The sequence below is a fragment of the Solanum dulcamara genome, chromosome 12, assembly GCF_947179165.1.
Source record: "Solanum dulcamara chromosome 12, daSolDulc1.2, whole genome shotgun sequence".
In the NCBI taxonomy this organism is placed as follows: Eukaryota; Viridiplantae; Streptophyta; class Magnoliopsida; order Solanales; family Solanaceae; genus Solanum; species Solanum dulcamara.
In genome coordinates, this window is record NC_077248.1 from 12,673,111 (window position 1) to 12,693,540 (window position 20,430).

Below are 20,430 nucleotides of genomic sequence, written 5' to 3' on the forward strand. Positions count from 1 at the left end.
CCACCACCAAATATCACCACCATCATTATCAATAACGATTTCTTTTTCTTCACCACCTTCAATTTTCTCTTTTTTGCCATCCATCACCAATAAATCTATAACTATATTTTATTTTTTAAACCCAATCATCAATTTAAATAACCACCAATAAAGTCGAAGAAAAAAATTGAAAATAATAAAGATTGTAAAATTGAATAAGAATTAAAATAGATTATGATGGGGGAAGAGGATTCTAATGGAGGTGGGGTGGATGGGTGAGAATCGAGTATGGAAGGTGATGGAAAATAAAAAATAAAATAAAGAAGAGGCGTGGGAATGGAGTAGGGTAGGGTGGTGGTTGAAAGAAGATTTTAATTATTTTTTTTAATTTATTTTTTTACCAAACGCCCAAACGCGCCTTTTTTTATTTTTTTATTTTTTTGCCATGTCAAGTTTAGGGATAAATAAATTCGTTTTTTAGTAGTACAGGTGTGTAATAGGCCGTCATAATAGTTTAAGCGTGTAACTGACATTTCGAAACAAGTTCAAAGTGAATTTATGTCTTTTCCCTATATATATATATATATATATATATATGCTTTAATGACATCTACATATTTTGATGGTATCAAACAGTAATTGAGTAGTCTCTTTACTGAAACACTACCTATTCTATATATACTCTGATAGTATTAATCAATAAACACAAATTAACAGTTAAAAACAAGGGATATAAAAGTAAGATGACAGTTGGTTGTAAATAAATAATTTTCTCTTTTGAGTATAAATGATCTTTTCTATATTATTTTTAATATTATTCTTATACACTCTAATAAATGCTTCGTAATACAATAAGGGATCGTTTGGTAGAGTGTATTTTAATAGTGTAAAATAGAGTGTATTAGTAATGCTTGCATTAATTATACATAAAATATTTCTCATGCATTGTTTGATTTAGTGTATTAAAAAATAACATGCATTGCATAAAAATATTTATTTACAAAATTATTTTCAACAATTATGATGGAAAAGATGTAAGATGGGTTTTGAGAAGTAATTGAGTTTTTAAAAAATAATAATGCAAGCATTAAATCCTCTTGCATTATTAATACCTAAAAATTTATGATATTAGTGTATAACTAAACATGTCATAAAAAAATATACTAAATAAAGTACTACTAATACATACATTATTTTTGCTAAAACAGTCTAGCAAACGATCCCTAAATAACAAACACCAACCATGGGAAGGAAAGACAAGACTACAATTATCATAAAATCAATAGATGAGAAATAGTGTTTGGCCATGAAGAGAAGAAACAAATAAATTAAAGCAGCATCGACTGAAGAGCTGCAACATAAAAGCGCAAAGGACGCAAACCGTTCATATTTTCTTGAATTATCTTTACCCAAAATTCCATTAAAAAAGATATGCAAATGCAAACTCTCCACTTGATTTCCACTTCTTCTTCTTCTTCTTCTTCTTCCCTGTATGTAACTAGCAATCACTGCTCAGTCTTTCCCAATTTCCACAGCAGATTTCTGTCTCTCTTTTTTTTTTTGATTTTTTTTGTGGTTTAATTTAACTTTCGTGTTTTCTATGTGATGTATTACAGGCCCACTATTGTTTCTCTTAATTGCTGCCGCTGTCAAGCTTCATATCAGTTGCCATTTCCCAAGACTAATTTGGGGTTTCTGAAAGGTAGCTCTTTATTTGAAATTTATTTAGTTTAAAGCAGTCAACTTTGGTGCCACTAGTTAATTTCTAACTTTGATTTGTAAATTTCCCTAGTGTGAAACCTTTAATGGGTATTAGGTGATTAATGATTTTATATGCAAGGTTATTGTGAAACCTCATAGTTAGGAAGTTGTAAAGATCCCTGGTTAACTTTTGGATGTTAACAGTTGTGTCAAAGGGAAATTTTTTTTGTAGAAAAAACCCAAATGGCTGTTGGGGCCAATCTGTCTCTTTGGGTTGTGAAAAGCTTGTGGGTTTAGATGTGAATTAGGCACGTATTAAATTCTATATTTGGTAGCGGATTAGGAGGTAAATTATTCTTGTATAAAATAAATAGGGTGTTTGGTTTGCACTTAAAAAACTTGTATAACTAATACATGTATAAGTTATGAGGGAATCTATGTATTATTTTATACAAGTGGAAGGTGGAATAACGAATAGTACATGTATAACTAATACATGAATAGCTAAGCCAGGTATAAAATAATAAATAGATTCACTCATAATTAATCTCTGCATTGCTAATACCTCTACAACTTTAGTAGATGAAAGTTGTCAGCCAGGAATTATGACAATTTTAGCAACTTCCATAACAAACAGGTTTCGCAATGATGCCATCTTTACAGTCACTAAGGGATCGTTTGGTAGCTAGTGGTATTGATTTTTGTATAAGTTATACAACGTTTGGTGGTAGTTAGGAAGTAAGTTATTCATGCTTTAGAAACTGGCATAACTAATACATGTATAAATTATGAGGGAATTGGTGTTTTATCTTATGCGGGGTAGAAGATGGAATAGATAATAATTGCATAACTAATATCTGCATAATTCTAACCAGCTACCAAACGACCCCTATACACTCATCACCATCCATATAGTAAACTTAAAAAATAAAACTGAATTTACACATCACGAGGAGTACCCGCTGTCTTAAATATTAGAACAGGCACTGTTTGGATATTTTGGTGTAAAAACCCTGTTTCTTTTCCAATGTCTGAATCCTGATTGAAAAGCTCTAGTCATTGAAACTACAAAATGCATTGTCAAAACTGATTCTTCTGAAAGTTTCTACAACAACAATATACCCAGTGTAATCCAAAAAGTGGGGTCTGAGGAGGGTAGTGTGTATGCAAATCTTATCCCTACCTTGGGAGGTAGAAAGGTTATTTCTGGTAGACCCTCAGCTCAAGAAAATAACAGAAGAAATGAAGACAAAATACTACACAAGGCATGACAAAGCATACTGAAAAAAGAACAATAACTACAACAAAATAAAATTATAAACGAATTACAAGAGACAATATATAGTAACATAAATCAAAATACCTGGCTGACATTTGGATGTAAAAGCTTTTTCCTTTTCGGTGTAGAAATCCTAGATGCAAAGCTTAAATCAGTATTTGAAAATTGAGATGTGTAGTGAGTTTTATTAGTGGTGTAACTGCATGATCGTTGTAAGACCTGATTGTTCTGGAAGTTGGTAAATTGTCGAAAAAGACCTGGCTGACTTTTTGAAATAAAGCCTGCTTCTTTTCCACTTTCCTATCCTGTTTTTCGAGGTTTCTTACTTTTGCCTTTCCTCTTCAACTTGATTCCTTAGTCCACGTCAAGACTTATTTCATCTCCTTCTGAGTCTTCTGTCTAGTTGAGATAGCAGGAAACCTCATGGTGCTTGACCTGCATAAAAATAAATAGAAGGAAACACCAATAACAAGCAGACAGGAAATTCATATTGTTCATTTTTGTTATTCGATTTCAATAATTTGTCTCCTAATACAAAGTTATTTTTACTTCTCATCTTATTTGCAGTTAAGAGGCAACCAAAAGTTTCTAATTTGAAGGCTAACTTGTGGGATTCCATCAGATCCGGGTACTTGAAATTGTTTAGCAAGCTTTCCATTGGACAAAACATGCACTAAAGCTTATAGTTTGTAATGTTTGCTGCCTACTTACTAACTCCTTAAAGTTTATTTCTCACTTTCCCATCAACCTCACTAGAAATCATTATAGGAAATCCTGGCCAATGATATAGTTTTATCATGTTATGGTTATGCTAATTTTCTGTGATGTGTCTGAAGAAATGGTATTCACTGGGACAAATTTTTGAAATTTAAGCTGTTATTGCTGTGATAGTGGAAACTTGCCAAGATCTTGTGTTAAGACATGATAAAGAATATATGCTTATTCACCAAAAAGTAAAAGAAAAAATAAACTACAAAAATGGCTGCATGTTCGGAGCAGTTTATCCACCTTGTAGGTGATGCGGTGTATATATCTGCTACTGGTTTTGGTTTATGTCTCATTTTTCTAGGGGACAAATGGTTTAACTTCCAATTGTCCTCATTGCTGATTAGAACAAAAATTCTCCATATGTAAGGTCATTATAGGTTTTGTTTAGTTGTTGTGATATCAATGGATTGTATACTTAGTGAACTTTCACCCAAATGCAGACCCCATGGTTGACTTCCTAATTAACATCCTTGATGATTGTTTGCATAACAATTTTCAAGTACTATAAACATGAAGCTTGACTTTAAGATTAAACTTCTTAGGTTGTTATTGAAAAGTTAGACTCAAGTCTAAATGTTGTTTATATTTGTAGTTACTTGCTAGTTAAGGCCTGTAATTAACAACTTAGTAAGAATTCAAACTTTTCTCGATGAAAGGGTTTGTTTCACATTTCACAAGCTCTTCATGAAATCTCATAAAAAGTGTGTTGATATATTCTTTGCTTCAAATTTTGACTTAAAAGTACTTTGGTTTGGTTTTACCACGAAAATCCAATGCTTATGATTATAATCCAAAAAGATATGCTGTAGCGACCTTCTTGGCAGGATGCTACTACTTAAAAAGAGAACGTATATAATACTTGCGACATTTAAAGAGCTTAACGTAAGACATATTTATATAATCTAGTAGTGAAATTTGGCCCATTCAAAATCGTTAAAGGTGTAAAATTTTGCCATTTAAAAATTCATTTGATGTCAATTTAACCAAATAAAAGTTCCAATTTATGACGGGACTTTTCAAAATAATGTAAGGAAATACCTTACGAGACTTCCATGTATCATTAGTTACCAACTTACGAGTACCAAAGTTAATTAGTTCATGCTTCATACAAATATTCCAAATCAAACAGTAGATTTAGTACATTACAAGACTTGGGTTTACACACCCCAAACAACAAAACAAGCCACCAAATTTAAGTTACAAACCATGGTGTCATGAATGGATCAGCCCTCAAAGCAAATACATATACATAAGCAACCCTTGGATCATATACATGTGCAAGAACTACTACAAAATATAAATGCCTATATGCAAATGTGATCTTCCTTAAAGCTCCCAAAAACTTTATCTCCAATGGTGAACTTCAAGCATCTCCTCGAACATTTCCTATGATAGAAACAACTATCGCTAAGCATAAAGCTTGATGGTGTAAAAACTACAAGCTTGAAGCCTTTAGATTCTCCAATTACTTTTCTCAAGTCATGGGCAGCACAATTAAAACATAATAAATAAATCAAGTGAACAAATATATCAAGAGTAGCAAGTTTGATATTTAAAGATCTAAATGTCAAGAACTCGTAGAACCATCTTTATAAGAGATCAAATAACAAGTTTCGCCTAATATGTACGTCACACCGTCACACGAAATGTAATCAAGTATCAAGAAGGACTGGATCCCTGTATCAAGAATGTTGAAACCCCAATAATCAAGAGAACGAAAAACCATATTAAAAATGGCTTTCTAGTTCGTACTTAAAATGGACAATTTCCATACTTAAGACAAACCAAAAAATTCCAGAGTCAAGATGGCAAAAGATCCGAATTAAGAGGCATGCCAATATTGATAAAGTCACATCCACAAGAAGGACAAAATCCACAAGAATGTCAAGTGATCGAGTAATCCGTACAAGTGGGCAAGTTAAACAAGTGTCTTGCAAGTCTCAAAAGATACCAACATGACAATATAAAATGATAAGAAGGTAAACAAGGCACCAAGATAGTCTTTCAAATATACCAGTAGGTAACAAGAATACAAGTACAAGTCTATACACGAACCTTGGCTTTTTAGCACATACAACCCTACCACAGTTCAAATCATGGATCAACAAGTGTGTCAATTTCCTCAAACAAATTCCTTTAGCTTGTACAAGAGCATAAATACCAAGTGCTAGGGTGTGTCTTGAGTTTCAGCTATGTGGAACCTGTTTTTCTTGTGATTTTTGTGAACTAAAAGGTTATGAGAGACTTATACATGTCCTTAGTCTTAAGCACAGTTATCAAAGGCAAAAAGTGCAAAAAGGCTCTAAGGTTTGTTGGGGCTTTAAGTGCAAAACGCAAATAACGTGTGGGCTTTAATGAAAAAAGGCGCAAAGGGACAAAAAAGATACAAATATATATGTTTAGTCCAAGACTGATAATTATAAACATGAATGACAAATATATGACCAAAGAAATTGAAAAAAAAACTATGATAAAGTGAAATAGCTATTGTTTAGTGTCACTTCTTTAGAAGAGGCTCATTGGCAAGGAAAAGTTTGCCTTAGAACCTTGATGACGACACTGAAGCGCACATAAAGCGAGGCCAAGCGCTCAACACTTTTTGAGCCTCGCTTCGGGGCTTAAGCGTGCTTAAAGCGCTCCTTTGACTACACTGGTCTAAGTAAACCGACCTTCTTGGAGGAGCTTCCAAAAATATATAAGATACAAGTGATATTATCACTACAATTGCTGAAAAAAAAAGTTGCTGCCCAAAAAGTCAATAATGGCTGCCCAAGTTCTAAAATATCATATCTTGATTCTATTATTACAAGGATATGCATATGTCATGATAGTTTACTAAACTACCCCAATAGAATTCTTTATAATACCGTAAGGATTTAAGGAAATCGAGTTCTCCCACGTCACGAAGTTCGAGTCAAAGAGTTGTAAAGTAGGAGTTGATCCTATCGTCAAGAAATAGCCTCTTGAAGTGCGAATATTAGTTTAAGTAATTAGGGGCGTTACATATGCGACTTCACGACTCCATTTTTATTTGAATTTTGAAAGATCTTTCTCGCCAAACAATTGGTTATGCATATGGCTTTGTTCTTCAGCTCATCTTTTCTGTTTCTTTTCTTTTCCTTTCTAATATTGACTTTAGTGGTTTTTGTGCGACTAAAGTGATTAACAGTATTTCTCTAGCTACTTGTAGAATAGATTGTAGTTTCATGGGTAGTCATCTTGCTGCATGTTTGTGCAAATTGGTGGGATCTCTTGCATAAATAATGTGAACGCTTACAAATTCTGTTTTCGTACGAGGCATTGAGTTTTCCTACGACCAGATTTTCATTTCCTTTAAGATGTATCGTCTCTCCTAAATTCTTTTGGTTGACTGCACTTCAGTTAAGAGAAAAAGAGTTGTGTTGTTATATTTGATTTTGCTAAAACTTTAAGATGTGAAAAAGGTAGAAAAATGTCAAATCATGTATAAAATCATATGAGGTAGTATTATGTGTGAGTGAAAAATCCCATCTAGTAAAATCTCATGAGCTGCTCTCAGGCACATTCCCTGAGGTTAATTTTTTCTAGCCTCACTTTCACCAACCACTTTCCTGGGGGATATTCCGATAGGGTAGGCCGGAATCCATTTCAGTTTTCAAATTTTATCAGAGAGGAAGTTACCTTGAACATGGAAGAAGATAGGATTTATTATAAGGCAGGTTTCAAATCATATGACATGGAGAAGTTCAAGGGCAGAGACCTGGTTCTACTAGGTTGAACGTAGCAGGAACTTAATGAGACATCTATTAGCTTTAATGCTATTAAATGGTTTGTGGATGTATTTATGATGGCATCCAAGGAGCAGAAGAGGACAGTAAAGAGAATAAGAAGGATCTTCTTGGAGAGTTCTTCTTCACCCTTAAATATAATGAGCACGGTAGATATTGCTATTCAAGGAGATAAAAAATCAATCATTATTACCCTTGAGACTACGTTTTATGGAGGGGTGGGGACATATAGCCCAGAAGATATCTAGTTTCATTAATGCTCCCAGAAAAGTAAAGGCATCATCTTCCATTAGTAAGTAGTAACCATCTGGGTGGGGTGGGGGTGGGGGTGGGGGTGGGTGGGCTTTCTTTTATGGAAGCTGTACGATGCAACAGAAGGGGCATAAACTTTGCTGATCAGAACCTGCAACTCCAGAAGAACCGTCTCTGGTGGCACAACAGCCTCAGAAAAAGACCTACAAGGTAGATGCCTTGTTGGTAAACTCCATAAGCCTACACAGGAAGGTCCATCTTTGAACAATGTTAGGCGATGCGCCTGTAACTCATGGAAATCAGAAGGTGGGGTCAATGTGTTCAAGATGAATGATTATCAATTTCTGTTTGAACTTCCAGTGAGTGGAGTTGGAGGAAATAGAATTTGAAGCTTGATTGGTGGAGTCCTACCACTGGACAACAAACTCAGTAAATACATCTTATGGAGTCAGTGTGTGGAGATCAATCAGGATTTTGTGGCCACCCATCAGAAGTAAATCCAGTTTCGAAGTGGGGAATGATAGGAAGGTCTCTTTCTGGGAAGATTATTGGATAGGACAAAGCTCTCCGAGGCAGTCATTCCCAGACATTTTCAATATGTATCAGCAGCAAAATGCAACAGTGCGTGAGGTGTGGATAGACCAACGGTGGAATCTGAGCTTTAGGTATAGGAGAATGTTTGATGACTGGGAAGTGGAAAGAATTTCAGCCTATAGTTCCTTAGCACAATTCAGAGGGACTTCAGAGGCTGTGCTGTATGTTATGGCTAAGTGATAGTAAAGGTAAGTCTTTAGTCAAGTCAAGCTATAGAGAGTACAGTTCTTCCAAACAATCTGGTGGGATGTTGGCCATGGAAGATGATTTGGAAAGTTAAAATACCACACAAAGTTGTCTGCTTCCCTTGGCTTTTGGTGAAAGAGGTAGTTTTGACCCAAGACAATCTGGTAAAGAGGGCATCCCAGCTATGCTCCAGATGTTATCTATGTGGAGAACAAGCAGAAATAGTCAACCAACACATTGTAAATGGACAGACCAACAATGCAAACTTTCATTAACCTGAGGGGTATTAGGCATGGGCTAAGCGAGGGAGTGTTTTGAAAGTGCTAGCTAGCTAGAATAGGGATGGCAAACTATCTGATCAGAAGGCAAGATGGAGGACTGTCCCAACATGTATTTGGCGGACAGTATGAAAAGAGATAAATCAAAGGTGCTTTGAAGATAAAAGGAATTCTATTCAGAAGATGAAGATGAATGTCTAGTCTTGAATTATTGTTAGTGTAAACAAGAATTATGAGAAGAAGCTTAGTCTATTTTTGAAGTTCTGGGCTATCTGCAGCCCTAAGGTATTTTGTTTGAAATTCCTATACACCTTTTTGTGTAACTGCACAACTTGTGCAGAATACCTGTGTATATAATACATGTTACCATTCTAAAAAAAAGTGGTAGTATTTATTTGAAGCCTTGAAGCCGGTAAGTTATGCCATCATACTTAACAAAAAGGTTATGATATTTTAGGAAAGAGGTCAATCCTTTGGAACAGCTAAAAGAGAAAACATGTCAATAAAATGGGAAGGAAGAGGTAACTATTTGATGAAATCAAGAAGCCCGTTGTCTTTTGAGATGCATATTTGTCACAAGTATAAAGGCGACTGGTTAGACAAAATGCAATCTGAAATTAGATTACAACCATGAAAAAATTCAGTGTTCAATACTTAAGTACCATGATAGAAGTGGTATTTCAGTAAACATCCGTGATGATAGAAAGGTGGATATATGAGATTTATATTCAGGAGGTTTATTTTTAATTGATTATAGGTTCATAGGTTCTCTTATACATGACGTAAATGCAATGTGGTGGGATATGTTCACTTCATAAGTACTTTCCCACGTCAAACTGGTTGATAGACAATGTTTATATAGCTGTCTCTAGGATGTTTCATATGGAGTGTGTATTAATTTTCTTAGAAACATTAATAGATTGTCTTGGAGTTATAGTAGAATATATAGCTTAGACTTATTTAGCATAAATAGACTTATGATGCGTAACGGTGCAGGTTTGTCAAGAATAACACAATACAGGTTATAGACACACCATCCAGTGAAGAAGAAGAAGAGGAAGAACCTTTGCCTGAGGAATTTGTTCTGGTTGAAAAGACTCAACCTGATGGAACAGTTGAACAGATTATATTCTCTTCTGGAGGAGATGTTGATGTGTATGATCTCCAAGCTTTATGTGATAAGGTGATTACATTCGTCAAAATCCATATGTACTGGGGCGAACTTTGGTGCTTTCTTTTCAGTGTTTTAGACAACATAATTTTCATGTGAAAAAAACAATGATGATTTGGTGCATATAGATATGAAGTTTCAATGTGCCTCAACTCTAATGGTGGAAATTGGGTGGGTGGGTGGGGACCTCTGTTTAATAAATGTAATTAGGGGTGTTCATGGTTCGGTTTGGGTCGGTTATTACTTAAAATCATAATCAAACCAATTTAATCGGTTATTAAATGTCTAAAATCATAACCAAACCAAGTAAAATAATAACCACGGGTTTGGTTATTGTCGGTTTGGGTCGGTTTGATTCGGTTATTCAGTTTATGACTAGCCGAGATAATTCAAATATTCTCTCTCTACATTCTTCAAATTCTTATGAAGCTCTTTTTTCCTCACGACTCACAGAGGTTCAAAACAGAAAATGAAACAACTTAAACATTCGGAAAAAAAGAAAACAACTTAAAATCAATTTAAAATTTGAAAAACTCCTTACAAACCTTCTCAAAATTTGACAATCTTATACTTGGGGTTGAGGAGTTGAGATTGCTCTTGAGCCTTCACTGTTACTCTATGACTGTGAGTCTGTGACTTTGTGAGAAACCAGCGTGAGAGGAACAAAAATGTAAAAGGAAAACAGATACTAGGGTTTTAAAGTTTTAACTTTTACTTTATGTTGCTGCCTGCTGCTCAAGTGCTTAATGCTTATTAGAAATTTAGGATTTAGAATTGGGCTTGAGAGTTGGGCTAATGGGCTTGGATTGTTGGACTTGGACCGTTGTTTAGTGTTTATTAAAATTTATAATTGAGCTTGAGAGTTGGGTTTGGATTGTTGGGCCTTAAAAATAAGTATATTAATATTAAATTAATAATTAAAACGTATAAAATATCTTTAATTATTTATGAAAAAACTAATATTATACATATAAATAATTATAAATTTTAAGTATATAATTATCGGTTTGGTTCGGTTATTTATTCAGTTATTTTTTTCTATAACCATAACCAAACCAAATATTATCGGTTATTCAAATTTAAAACCAAACCAAACCAAACCAAACTGAATGTCGGTTTTTTTATTCGGTTTGGTTAAATTTTCGGTTTGGTTTTGATTTTAACCAAAACTGTGAACAGCCCTAAATGTAATGATCCGTTGCACCCTATATGTGGAAGGCACGGAGAGAGAAATGTGTTTTCTAAGGTACAAATTGAAGGTGTGTGCCCAGAGGCGCGCCTTTTGGGCCTGCAAAAGGCTGATGACCAGAAGTCCAATCGGTGCAGAAAAGAACTACAACGTAGTTCTGAAGGCATTGTACCAGAAATGCGCCTTTCATGGCTTTTTAAATTTCACCAAAGGCACCTTTTTTGACTTTAAAATAATTTTACAAAAGGTGCTTTTTTTTTGGTTATTGCCCCTTGTTTTCTGAATGCTATATTATGCTTTCCCTATTATTTACTATGTCCTCTTTACTTTGATGTGCGTTACTCGAGCCTAGAGTCTTTCGAAAACAACCTCTATACACTGGGTATGTATTTGTTGTTATTGAAGGTGCTTTCTTTTTCTACGCCCCTTCCTTGTAAATTGACTTTATGGGTAGTTTTTGGATGTAAAATACTTGCGTTGATGGCGTGCTGCCTTGAGTGACTTTTTACCATTTATGTCAAGTAAAATAATGACAACCCCCTTTTTATTGGAATGGCTTATCACAATGCTCCATTTCGAGAAAAAAATCGGATCATCTTAAGGTGATATATATGGGCATTTTCTGGACTTTAATTAAGACAAGTTGAGTAGCTATGTTAAGGATAGGAAAATGCAAATCAAAGTTCAAAAAGAGTAATCCTTCACTGTGGATGTTTAATTTGGTTGAAGCCCTAACACTTATTCTGGAAAGATATGTGTTTTCAAATTCCTACTGATGCATCTGCAAATAATCTCTTCTTAGATGTTGTAAAACTTAACTTATGTTGTTATAGTATGTGATGGGTTTGACAGGTTGGTTGGCCTCGAAGGCCACTGTCTAAGCTAGCCGCAGCTCTGAAAAATAGCTATATAGTTGCAACTTTGCATTCTAGGAAATTCTCATCAGGAGAAGGTATGCAGGTGGAACAACTTTATAGTGGGATTCATATGTTTATCTTTTTTTTTTTTGTTATGCTCAATTATCTGAATTTTCTTGCAAATGAGTTTTAAAAGTAAGTGATAAAAAACTTAAGTCTACTTGGACAAGTTACTTGGCAGAGGGGAATGGAGAAAAGAAGCTGATAGGCATGGCTCGTGCAACATCAGATCATGCTTTCAATGCAACAATTTGGGATGTTCTTGTTGATCCTTCCTATCAGGTATTTGCTCCGTGCACCTTAAATAAGTTTATTCATGCTGTAGATATATTTATACAGAGGCTACTGGCTTGTACTAGTCAGGGTAGTTACTTTTTGAAACTTCATAGTAGTAGCACAATTTTTTTTTTTATGATGCAAGTGATTAGGAGCCTTGGAGTAACTGGTAAAGTTGTTGTCATGTGACCAGGAGGTCACGGGTTCAAGCCTTGGAAACAGCCTCTGGCAAAAATGCAAGGTAAGGCTGCGTACAATAGACCCCTTGTGGTCGGGCCCTTCCCCGGACCCTGCGCATAGCGGGAGCTTAAGTGCACCGGGCTGCCCTTTTATATTTTCTTCTGCACATAGTTATTCTTTTTTTTTGGATTGGTCTAAAGTGTCGATCTTAATTCTTCATATTCCTACCACTGCAGTTCATCAACTACCCTCAATTCGAAGCTCGTTGGGGTAGGTTATATGAATCTTCATTGATCATGTTACTCCTTTTAAACTCGTGTCAGTCCAATATTTGAAGATTTAAGTTCTCTAGTAAAGGTTCTCTTTAATTTCTACAGGCATACAAATATATAACAAGACTAAAAGACAGCTAATTAGTTTGTCTATATGAACATTTTTCTTCCATTGAGTCTTATTTTGCGAAAAGTCTTTATAAACTCCATGAGATTGTCTTTCGAGTGAACTACTTTTTTGACAAATGTTTTTTTCGAGTCAACTTCTTTTGATGTGATTTTAGGTCTACCTTTTTTAACACCTTCATTATCATGGTTTTACACGTACAACCAATACATTTGGAGGTTAACATAAAACATGCCAAAACCATCTCAAATGACGTTCTCTCATTTTATCATCTATGAATGTTGCTTGCATGTACTGTTGAATGTAATCATTTCTAATCTGCGATACTGATCTTGTGAATATGTTGGACCTTAGAGGTCCAAATTCTCTCCTATATGACATAGTTGGTCCTAATATTGTTCTATATGACTTCTATATGACATATCTTTCTCTTGCTAAGTATCCTCCTATTGGATAACACTGTAGTGACACTTGTCCATTTCAACCATCCTATTTTGGCTCTATCTGTAACTTCTTTATCTGTTATAAATTTTTTGTGGAACATCAAGTTGAATTGTTTGTATTTAGGCACAATACTTTCTAATATGGTCTTAACTTCACTCTTATTATTCTGGCTAAGCTTGCGAGGCATATATTCAGTCTTCTACTTATCTTAAAATCCTTAATCTTTAGAATGCTTATACTTCAAGCTTTTGGTTGACACCTTCGCTAGTTTCCAGCTAAGACAATTTGGCTTGCAGTTTACTTCAGGGGACCTAATCCTGTATATTGTTTGTTAGCCTATTCATAATTAGGTAAACAAGTATAAGTTCAATGCTGATTCCTGGTGTAATTCCACATCTATCTCGTACTACTGTTCTCACTTTAGTGATGAATCCTTCTTACATATCCTTTATGACATTTGTATATTTAAGGCGTAATACCTAAATTAGCATATGTACTTGTCCTGTTTCTTTAAGCTGGACCCCAACTCTTTCTTTTAATCACTTAAACACCTCAATTTGACAAAAGGACAATTAATACGTGCCTTTGACCATTGACCTGGCTTACGTGGATACTATGTGCTAATCATGCTCATAAGGTGTGTAGATGTAGTGATTTTGATTTAAAGAGCACTAAACTAAACAACGAAAATGGTTAAAAATACGCCTAAACATATTGAAAATGGATGATAAATGTCCTCCGTTAACCTTTTGGTCTATAAACGCCCAGCATGTCCTTAATGCAGAAGAATACAACTTTACCAATGTTCAAAAAAAAAACGCCCTTAACTTTTTTGGGGGGTTCAAATATACCTCTATAACTAATGGACTGGTCTAACATAGATTTTGGACTTTAAAATAGTCACGTGCCATGTTGGAAGCTACACTTGTATAATCAGGATTAAAATTAAACCCACCCATATATTAAGAAATCCAACCCACCTGACCTGTTAACTGTTTAATTTTAACTTAAAACCACGACCCCTTCCCTTCTTTCTCATGCTTTGCCTTTTCCCTTTTCTATTTGTTCATTCTACATCCAGGATTTGGTTGATAGATCCAAAGATATCTTCAGCATTGTGGTATCTGGAATCATCGGCAACATGTTCTCACAATCACTTTTTCTTCCAATTTGTTTTGTTGTGTATCTTTCTCCATTTGTTTTAGGTGGGAGTAGATGGGATTTGCCCAGAATTGCATATCAAGTGATTTTGCTACTTGTATGGCTTATAGGTCTTGATGTATGTATGCACTATAATGTGTCTTTGCACATTACAAAACCTACTTTCAAACTATCAAAAGTTTTAAATGGTCAAAAGCTCATTTGTCAAAAAAAAAATGGTCAAAGCTCATTGCCACATTCAAGATTTTTCACTTAAAAACAGCGTCTCTTCTAGTGAGGATGAAGGAAAGGATGTCGTGGGATTAAGTTAAAGTTAAATAGGTACAGGTCGGCCGATTGGGGTTCTTAATAAAGGGGTGGGTGTAATTTCATTCCTGAATTATACACACGAGTCATGACAAACTTATAACAAGCCACATGGCTATTTTAAAGTTCAAAATTTATGTCAACATGGTCCATTAGTTATAAGGTATATTTGAGCAAAAACAAGATTTTAAGGGCATTTGTAGACCTGCCTTGGTGATGGATTGATGTGGCATATTCAAGGGAATTACCATGATGTATATTATTTGCAAATGTCATATTATTGATTGATGAGACATTGGAGGTTTGGAAACAGACCCTTCAGGTTGAGTTGGACTAAAATAAAGTACTTGGAGTGCAAGTTTGGTGACACAACACATTAGACGTATGTGGAAGTGAGGATTGATACACAAGTCATCCTTCAAAGAGAAACTCTCAAGTATCTTGGGTCAGTAATCTAAAGAAATGGGGTGATCGACAATGATGTCGCACATCATATTGGAGCAGGGGTGAAATGCAGACTTGCATCTATTGTCCCATGTGATAACAATGTGTCACTAAGACTTAAAGGTATGTTCTATAGAGTGATTGTTAGACCAATTGTGTTGTATCGGACAAAAGTGTTGGCCAATCAAGAATTCACACATTCAAAAGATGAAAGCAGCAGAAATAAAGATGCTAAGATGGATATATTAGGAGAGGTAAAATTAGGAACGAAGATATATGAGCAAAAATAGAAGTGGCCTCCGCAGCGGACAAGATAAGGGAAGCGAGACTGAGATGGTTCAGACATGTGAAGAGGAGGAGAACCGGTTCTCAGTGAGGAGGTGCGTGAGGTTGGCAGTGACAGGTCTAAAGAGAGTTAGAGGTAGACCGAAGAAGAATTGTGAAGAGGTGATTAGACAGAAGATGACATAATTTCATCTCATCGAGGACATGACCTTAGATAGGAGATCATGGAGATAGAGGATTAGGATAGAAGGTTAGTGGGTAGCTGAACGATTTCTCTCTTTTTTTGGGGGGAAGGCATGGTTCTAGTTGGAGCACCTTTTCTGCTTCCTCTTCACCTTATCAGTACAATTAATATTGATTTAGTATTATCTTTGGTTATCCTACTATTTTTGCTTTAGATTCTTTCCTTTTCCTTAGTATTTTCATCATTGCTTCTTCACTCTTGTATTTTTCAAAGCTGGTTTTAAAAACTTTTCTTGAGCCGAGAGTCTGTCGGAAATAACCCTTCTACCTCACACAAGGTGGGTTTAAGGTCTGCGTAACTCCTCCCCTTTTATTTTTTCCAGTCAATTCAAGAAACTACTAAACTTGACCCAAAACAAAGAAAATAAAGGGGTTTTGGTGGTTCTTGAGGGTGTGATTATGGTTGGTGTCTGGCACGGGAAAGCGAGAGTGTCGTTTGTTTGCAGGTGGTGGCACCAGGATATCTTGAGAAGAAAGGTGGTGTATTTGTTGATGCTAATTCTTGATGAGTGTCCACTAGATGATGGGGTGGCTAACTCTAAGGTTGACAATTTCAGCCCATTTAAGTAAAATGAATCCATTTAGCCCATATTTATTTAAATAGATCATTCATAGGGATGGCAAATGGTTGGATTGGATGGATTGAAAATGGATTGAGCCAAAATGGATTTGATTACAATTCACCCATATAAAATATGAGTAAATATGGATTTGGTCAAATATGGCTTGGGTAAAACCATCTAACCCATTTTAATCTCATAAAGCCAAAAAAAAATTAAATCAAAGCAAAATTGCTATTGCTCTACCCATACAACCCCCAACCCACTCCTAAATTATTATTTCTTAAACAATTAGTTTTTTGTACAAAAACAAAATTTAGTTTTTCTTCTACCCTGTAACCCCCACCCCGCGCCTCACCCACCCACCAACCAACCAAATTCTTCGCCCACCCCCTATCTCCATCACCCCAATTTTTTAAAAAATAAATTTGCCACCCTAACCCCCGTCCTGCCCATCCCCCACTCAGACCCCCTAACACCCCCACCACATTTTTTTTTAAATTAAAATAATTTCACTAAAAAAAATATTTTTTTCGACCCTCTCTCCCCCCTACCCCCACCCCACCCCAAAATAAAAAAAACAATTAAAAAATAACTACAAAATTAAATATTTTGCCCACCCCCGGCCATCACGCTACCCCAAATCCACCCGGACTGCCCCTACCCCCCCCCCCCTAATATTTTGGCCCCCTCCCACCCACCCTCACCCGGATCCCCTACCTAACCCCCCCTCCCCCAAAAAAAAAATTTAAAAATTTTTTCTTAAAAAATTCAAAAAAGCAACCACCCACCCTCCCATCCCCATTTTCTTTTTTGTAAAAATATAAAAAATATTTTTAGTGCAATTAATTTTTTTTTATTATAAGTGGGTGATCTAAGGATTTATATGGATATCCATATTTTATCCACTTTGTTCATATTTGTATGAGCTTTTGAAATAGGTCAATCCATATTTACCCATTTAAAAATATGAGTGATTCATTTAAATAAATATGGGCTAAATGGATTCATTTTACTTAAACGGATTGAAATTGCCCTTAATCACTCATATTTTTTAAATGGATAAATATGAATTGACCTATTTCAAAAACACATATAAATATGAAAAAAATGGGTAAAATATGGGTATCCATAGACCCTTAGATCACCCAAAAATTCTAATTGCACTAAAAGTATTTTTTTTTAGTTTTTTAAGAAAGAAAATTTGGGTGTGGGGCAATGTTTTTAGGATTGGGTGGGTGGGTAGGGGTTCCAAGTGGGGTGGGGGGGGGTGGGAGGGGGTCAAATTTTTCTTTTTTAAAAAATTGGGGGGTGGGGATGGGGGTCTGGGAGGTGGTTTGGGGTGGGGGTGATGTGGTGGTGGGGGGGTGGTGCAAATAATTTATTTTTTAAAAATTTATTTAATTTTGTTTTAAAATTATGGGATAAGGGGTTCGATAGGGGGATGGCCGGATGGAGAGAGGGTCAAAAGGTTTTTATTTTTTTTTAAAAACAAATTGTGATGGGGTGGGGGTAGGTCGTCCGAGTGGGGGGTGGACAAGTTTTTTTTGTTTTTTTTTTTAAAAAATAAGGGGTGATGGAGATAGGGGTTGGGCGAAAAATTTGGTTGGTGGGTGGGTGGGTGAGGGGTTACGAGGGTAGAAGAAAAATTAAATTTCATTTTTGTATGAAAAAATAATTGTTTAAAAAATAGTAATTTAGGGGTGGGTTGGGGGTTGTAGGGGTTTGGACATTAGTAATTTTGTTTTGGTTTAATGTCTTTTGGGTTTATAAGATTAAAGTGGGTTAGAACCATTTTACCCAAACCATATTTGATCAAATCCATATTTGTAATCCAATCCATATTCAATCCATCAAAATCCGATCCAATCCAACCATTTGTCATCCCTAGCCAACTGTGGAAAATGAACTTATGCTCTCACTATGTGTGAGTTCTTTCCGTAGTTACCTCAGTCCTCTCCATCTTTATGCAGTCGTGTTAATGTAAAATGGTGGTTTCCAGGTTGGTGGGAGGTGGTACATGTGAGCCTGAATCTTTGGCAGTATGATTGAATCCCTGCGTGAAGAAGACCGTATGCAAATATCTGCATAAGGTGAGGGGTCGCTGATGATATTGGAGTGATGGGGTAGGGCAGAGAGGAAGCTGTAAAAATGGCCAGCTGGTGTTTGCTCTGGTGTATTGTTTTTGTGCTTTCACCGGGTTATGGGAAAGGGATGGTGGGAGGTGAAGGAGTGAGCCAGTCAAAAAATAGGAAGGAGAGGAAAGGAGATGCATTTGGGATTTTTAAAATAAAACAATGAAGATAAAAGATGACATGTCGCGTGGATGTTGACGTGTTATCTGGCTCGCCGCAATTGAGTTACATGCAGGGTGAGGATTGTATTAAACATGTGTTTTGATCGATTTGAGGTGTTTAAATTGGAAAACTGAGAGTTTGGAGAGGCACGGGGTGGGTGGGTGCGTGAGGGCCTTTAATAATCGGGACAAGTTTAAGTGTCAATTTAGGTATCAAACCTACATATAATATGAATTTTAGCTAAATACTACAGAAATAATCAATTTTGTATTCCCATGATTGCAATATTGAACTAAAAATGATTTCCCTAGGAAATGCTTATATATGTTAAAAAGGAAACGACTATCATTCTATATGATAACCATTATCCTCTCGTATCTGTATATTAGATGTATCTTATTTCAAATTTATGTTGAACTATTAGTAATGGTTTTCTTGATATTTTTCTCTTATTATTTGATGATATTGTGAACTAACATAATTCCTATGATGGTTTTGTTGACATTCAAAGGGACAAGGACTTGGGAAAGTTCTTATTGAGAAACTGATACGGACCCTTCTCCAAAGGGACATTGGTAATATTTCACTGTTTGCAGATAGTAAAGGTACCAAGATGAGACCAGGGTCCCAAACCTTTACAAATTTTTCTTTGGTCTTGAAACACATTGGCTAGTATTTGTTGAAAAGGCTTTTTACTAGTATAGGCTTCTGAAGTTTCACTTTTTTTCTATTGCAGTGGTGGAATTCTACAGGAATCTAGGTTTTGAACCTGATCCAGAGGGAATTAAGGGAATGTTTTGGTACCCAATGTATTAGGCACGTAGTGTTGGATCAACAATTTTGGCCTCTTGCTCTGTACAAATTCGTCAGATTGGTTGCAAGAATGTGGCTGTTGGATTCTGGATTAACATGCAGTATTCTTTGGAAGCTTGTGAGCTTTTTGGCCATCTTGTAAAGTACATTATAATGACCAATGGAACCTTTGCTATCATAGCTTGAGAGTCATGTTGTGTTCTTGTTATCCTCCTTGTCTCAGATAGCATTTCTTGTTGTTTTCCTAATTATCTTATAGCCTTTCATCTTCAAACTAATTTTTATCCATCCTTTTTAATGACCTTGCAAATTTTAGCTTTTCTATTTGATCAACAATTTGTTTTGTCATAGCTGTGACTTATTCATTCATATTGCTGTATTCAATGAGTTCCCCATTGTATAAAGCTTCATCTGATTTAAGTCACTGTCAAACTACAAGAGGGGTGTATCCTCCCTTGGCTTACTACTTTTAATAGTAGCGCAAATTGCGACTCTCTATGGTTCTAAATTAATCGTCTTACTTTCCATCTTAGTATCTTCAAATGACATGATGTTCAATAATTTACTAGTAATAAAAGATGCATGTCTCATGATGTATGTTATTTGTTGACGATAGTGTCAATTGACAAAACCGAAAAGTGAGAGTAAGGTTTATCAATATGTAGAAGAAGTAAGATTGACTATATGCATTACAAGTTTAGTCAGCACACGAACAGTGAAGCTAAGGTGACGTATGGTAAACAGGATCATAGTACCTAAACACAAATAATTCTACTATTTAATTGAATGGTTGAAATAAAAAAAAACATTATACCTTGGTTGTTAGGTGTTATCTGAATAGAAGAATGTTTACCAATTCATATTAAGGCTACCTAAGCTGTTGTCCAATGTTGTACTCCATATCTAGCCAGGTGAAAATTAAAGACCAACTCCACTTGCCA

The 20,430-nt window shown here is 35.4% G+C and overlaps 1 protein-coding gene across 1 annotated transcript; it reads left to right on the top strand.

The window, feature by feature from the left end:
* Positions 1 to 1,240: 1,240 nt before the first annotated feature.
* Positions 1,241 to 19,981, top strand: LOC129877788 (histone acetyltransferase TAP1). Its single transcript, XM_055953322.1, has 8 exons — positions 1,241 to 1,469; positions 1,596 to 1,681; positions 3,527 to 3,587; positions 9,801 to 9,987; positions 12,017 to 12,116; positions 12,263 to 12,363; positions 19,188 to 19,281; positions 19,413 to 19,981. Exons 1-8 carry the CDS (start codon positions 1,411 to 1,413, stop codon positions 19,490 to 19,492), a joined length of 768 nt encoding a protein of 255 aa, XP_055809297.1. The 5' UTR covers positions 1,241 to 1,410; the 3' UTR covers positions 19,493 to 19,981.
* The last annotated feature ends 449 nt before the right edge of the window (positions 19,982 to 20,430 follow it).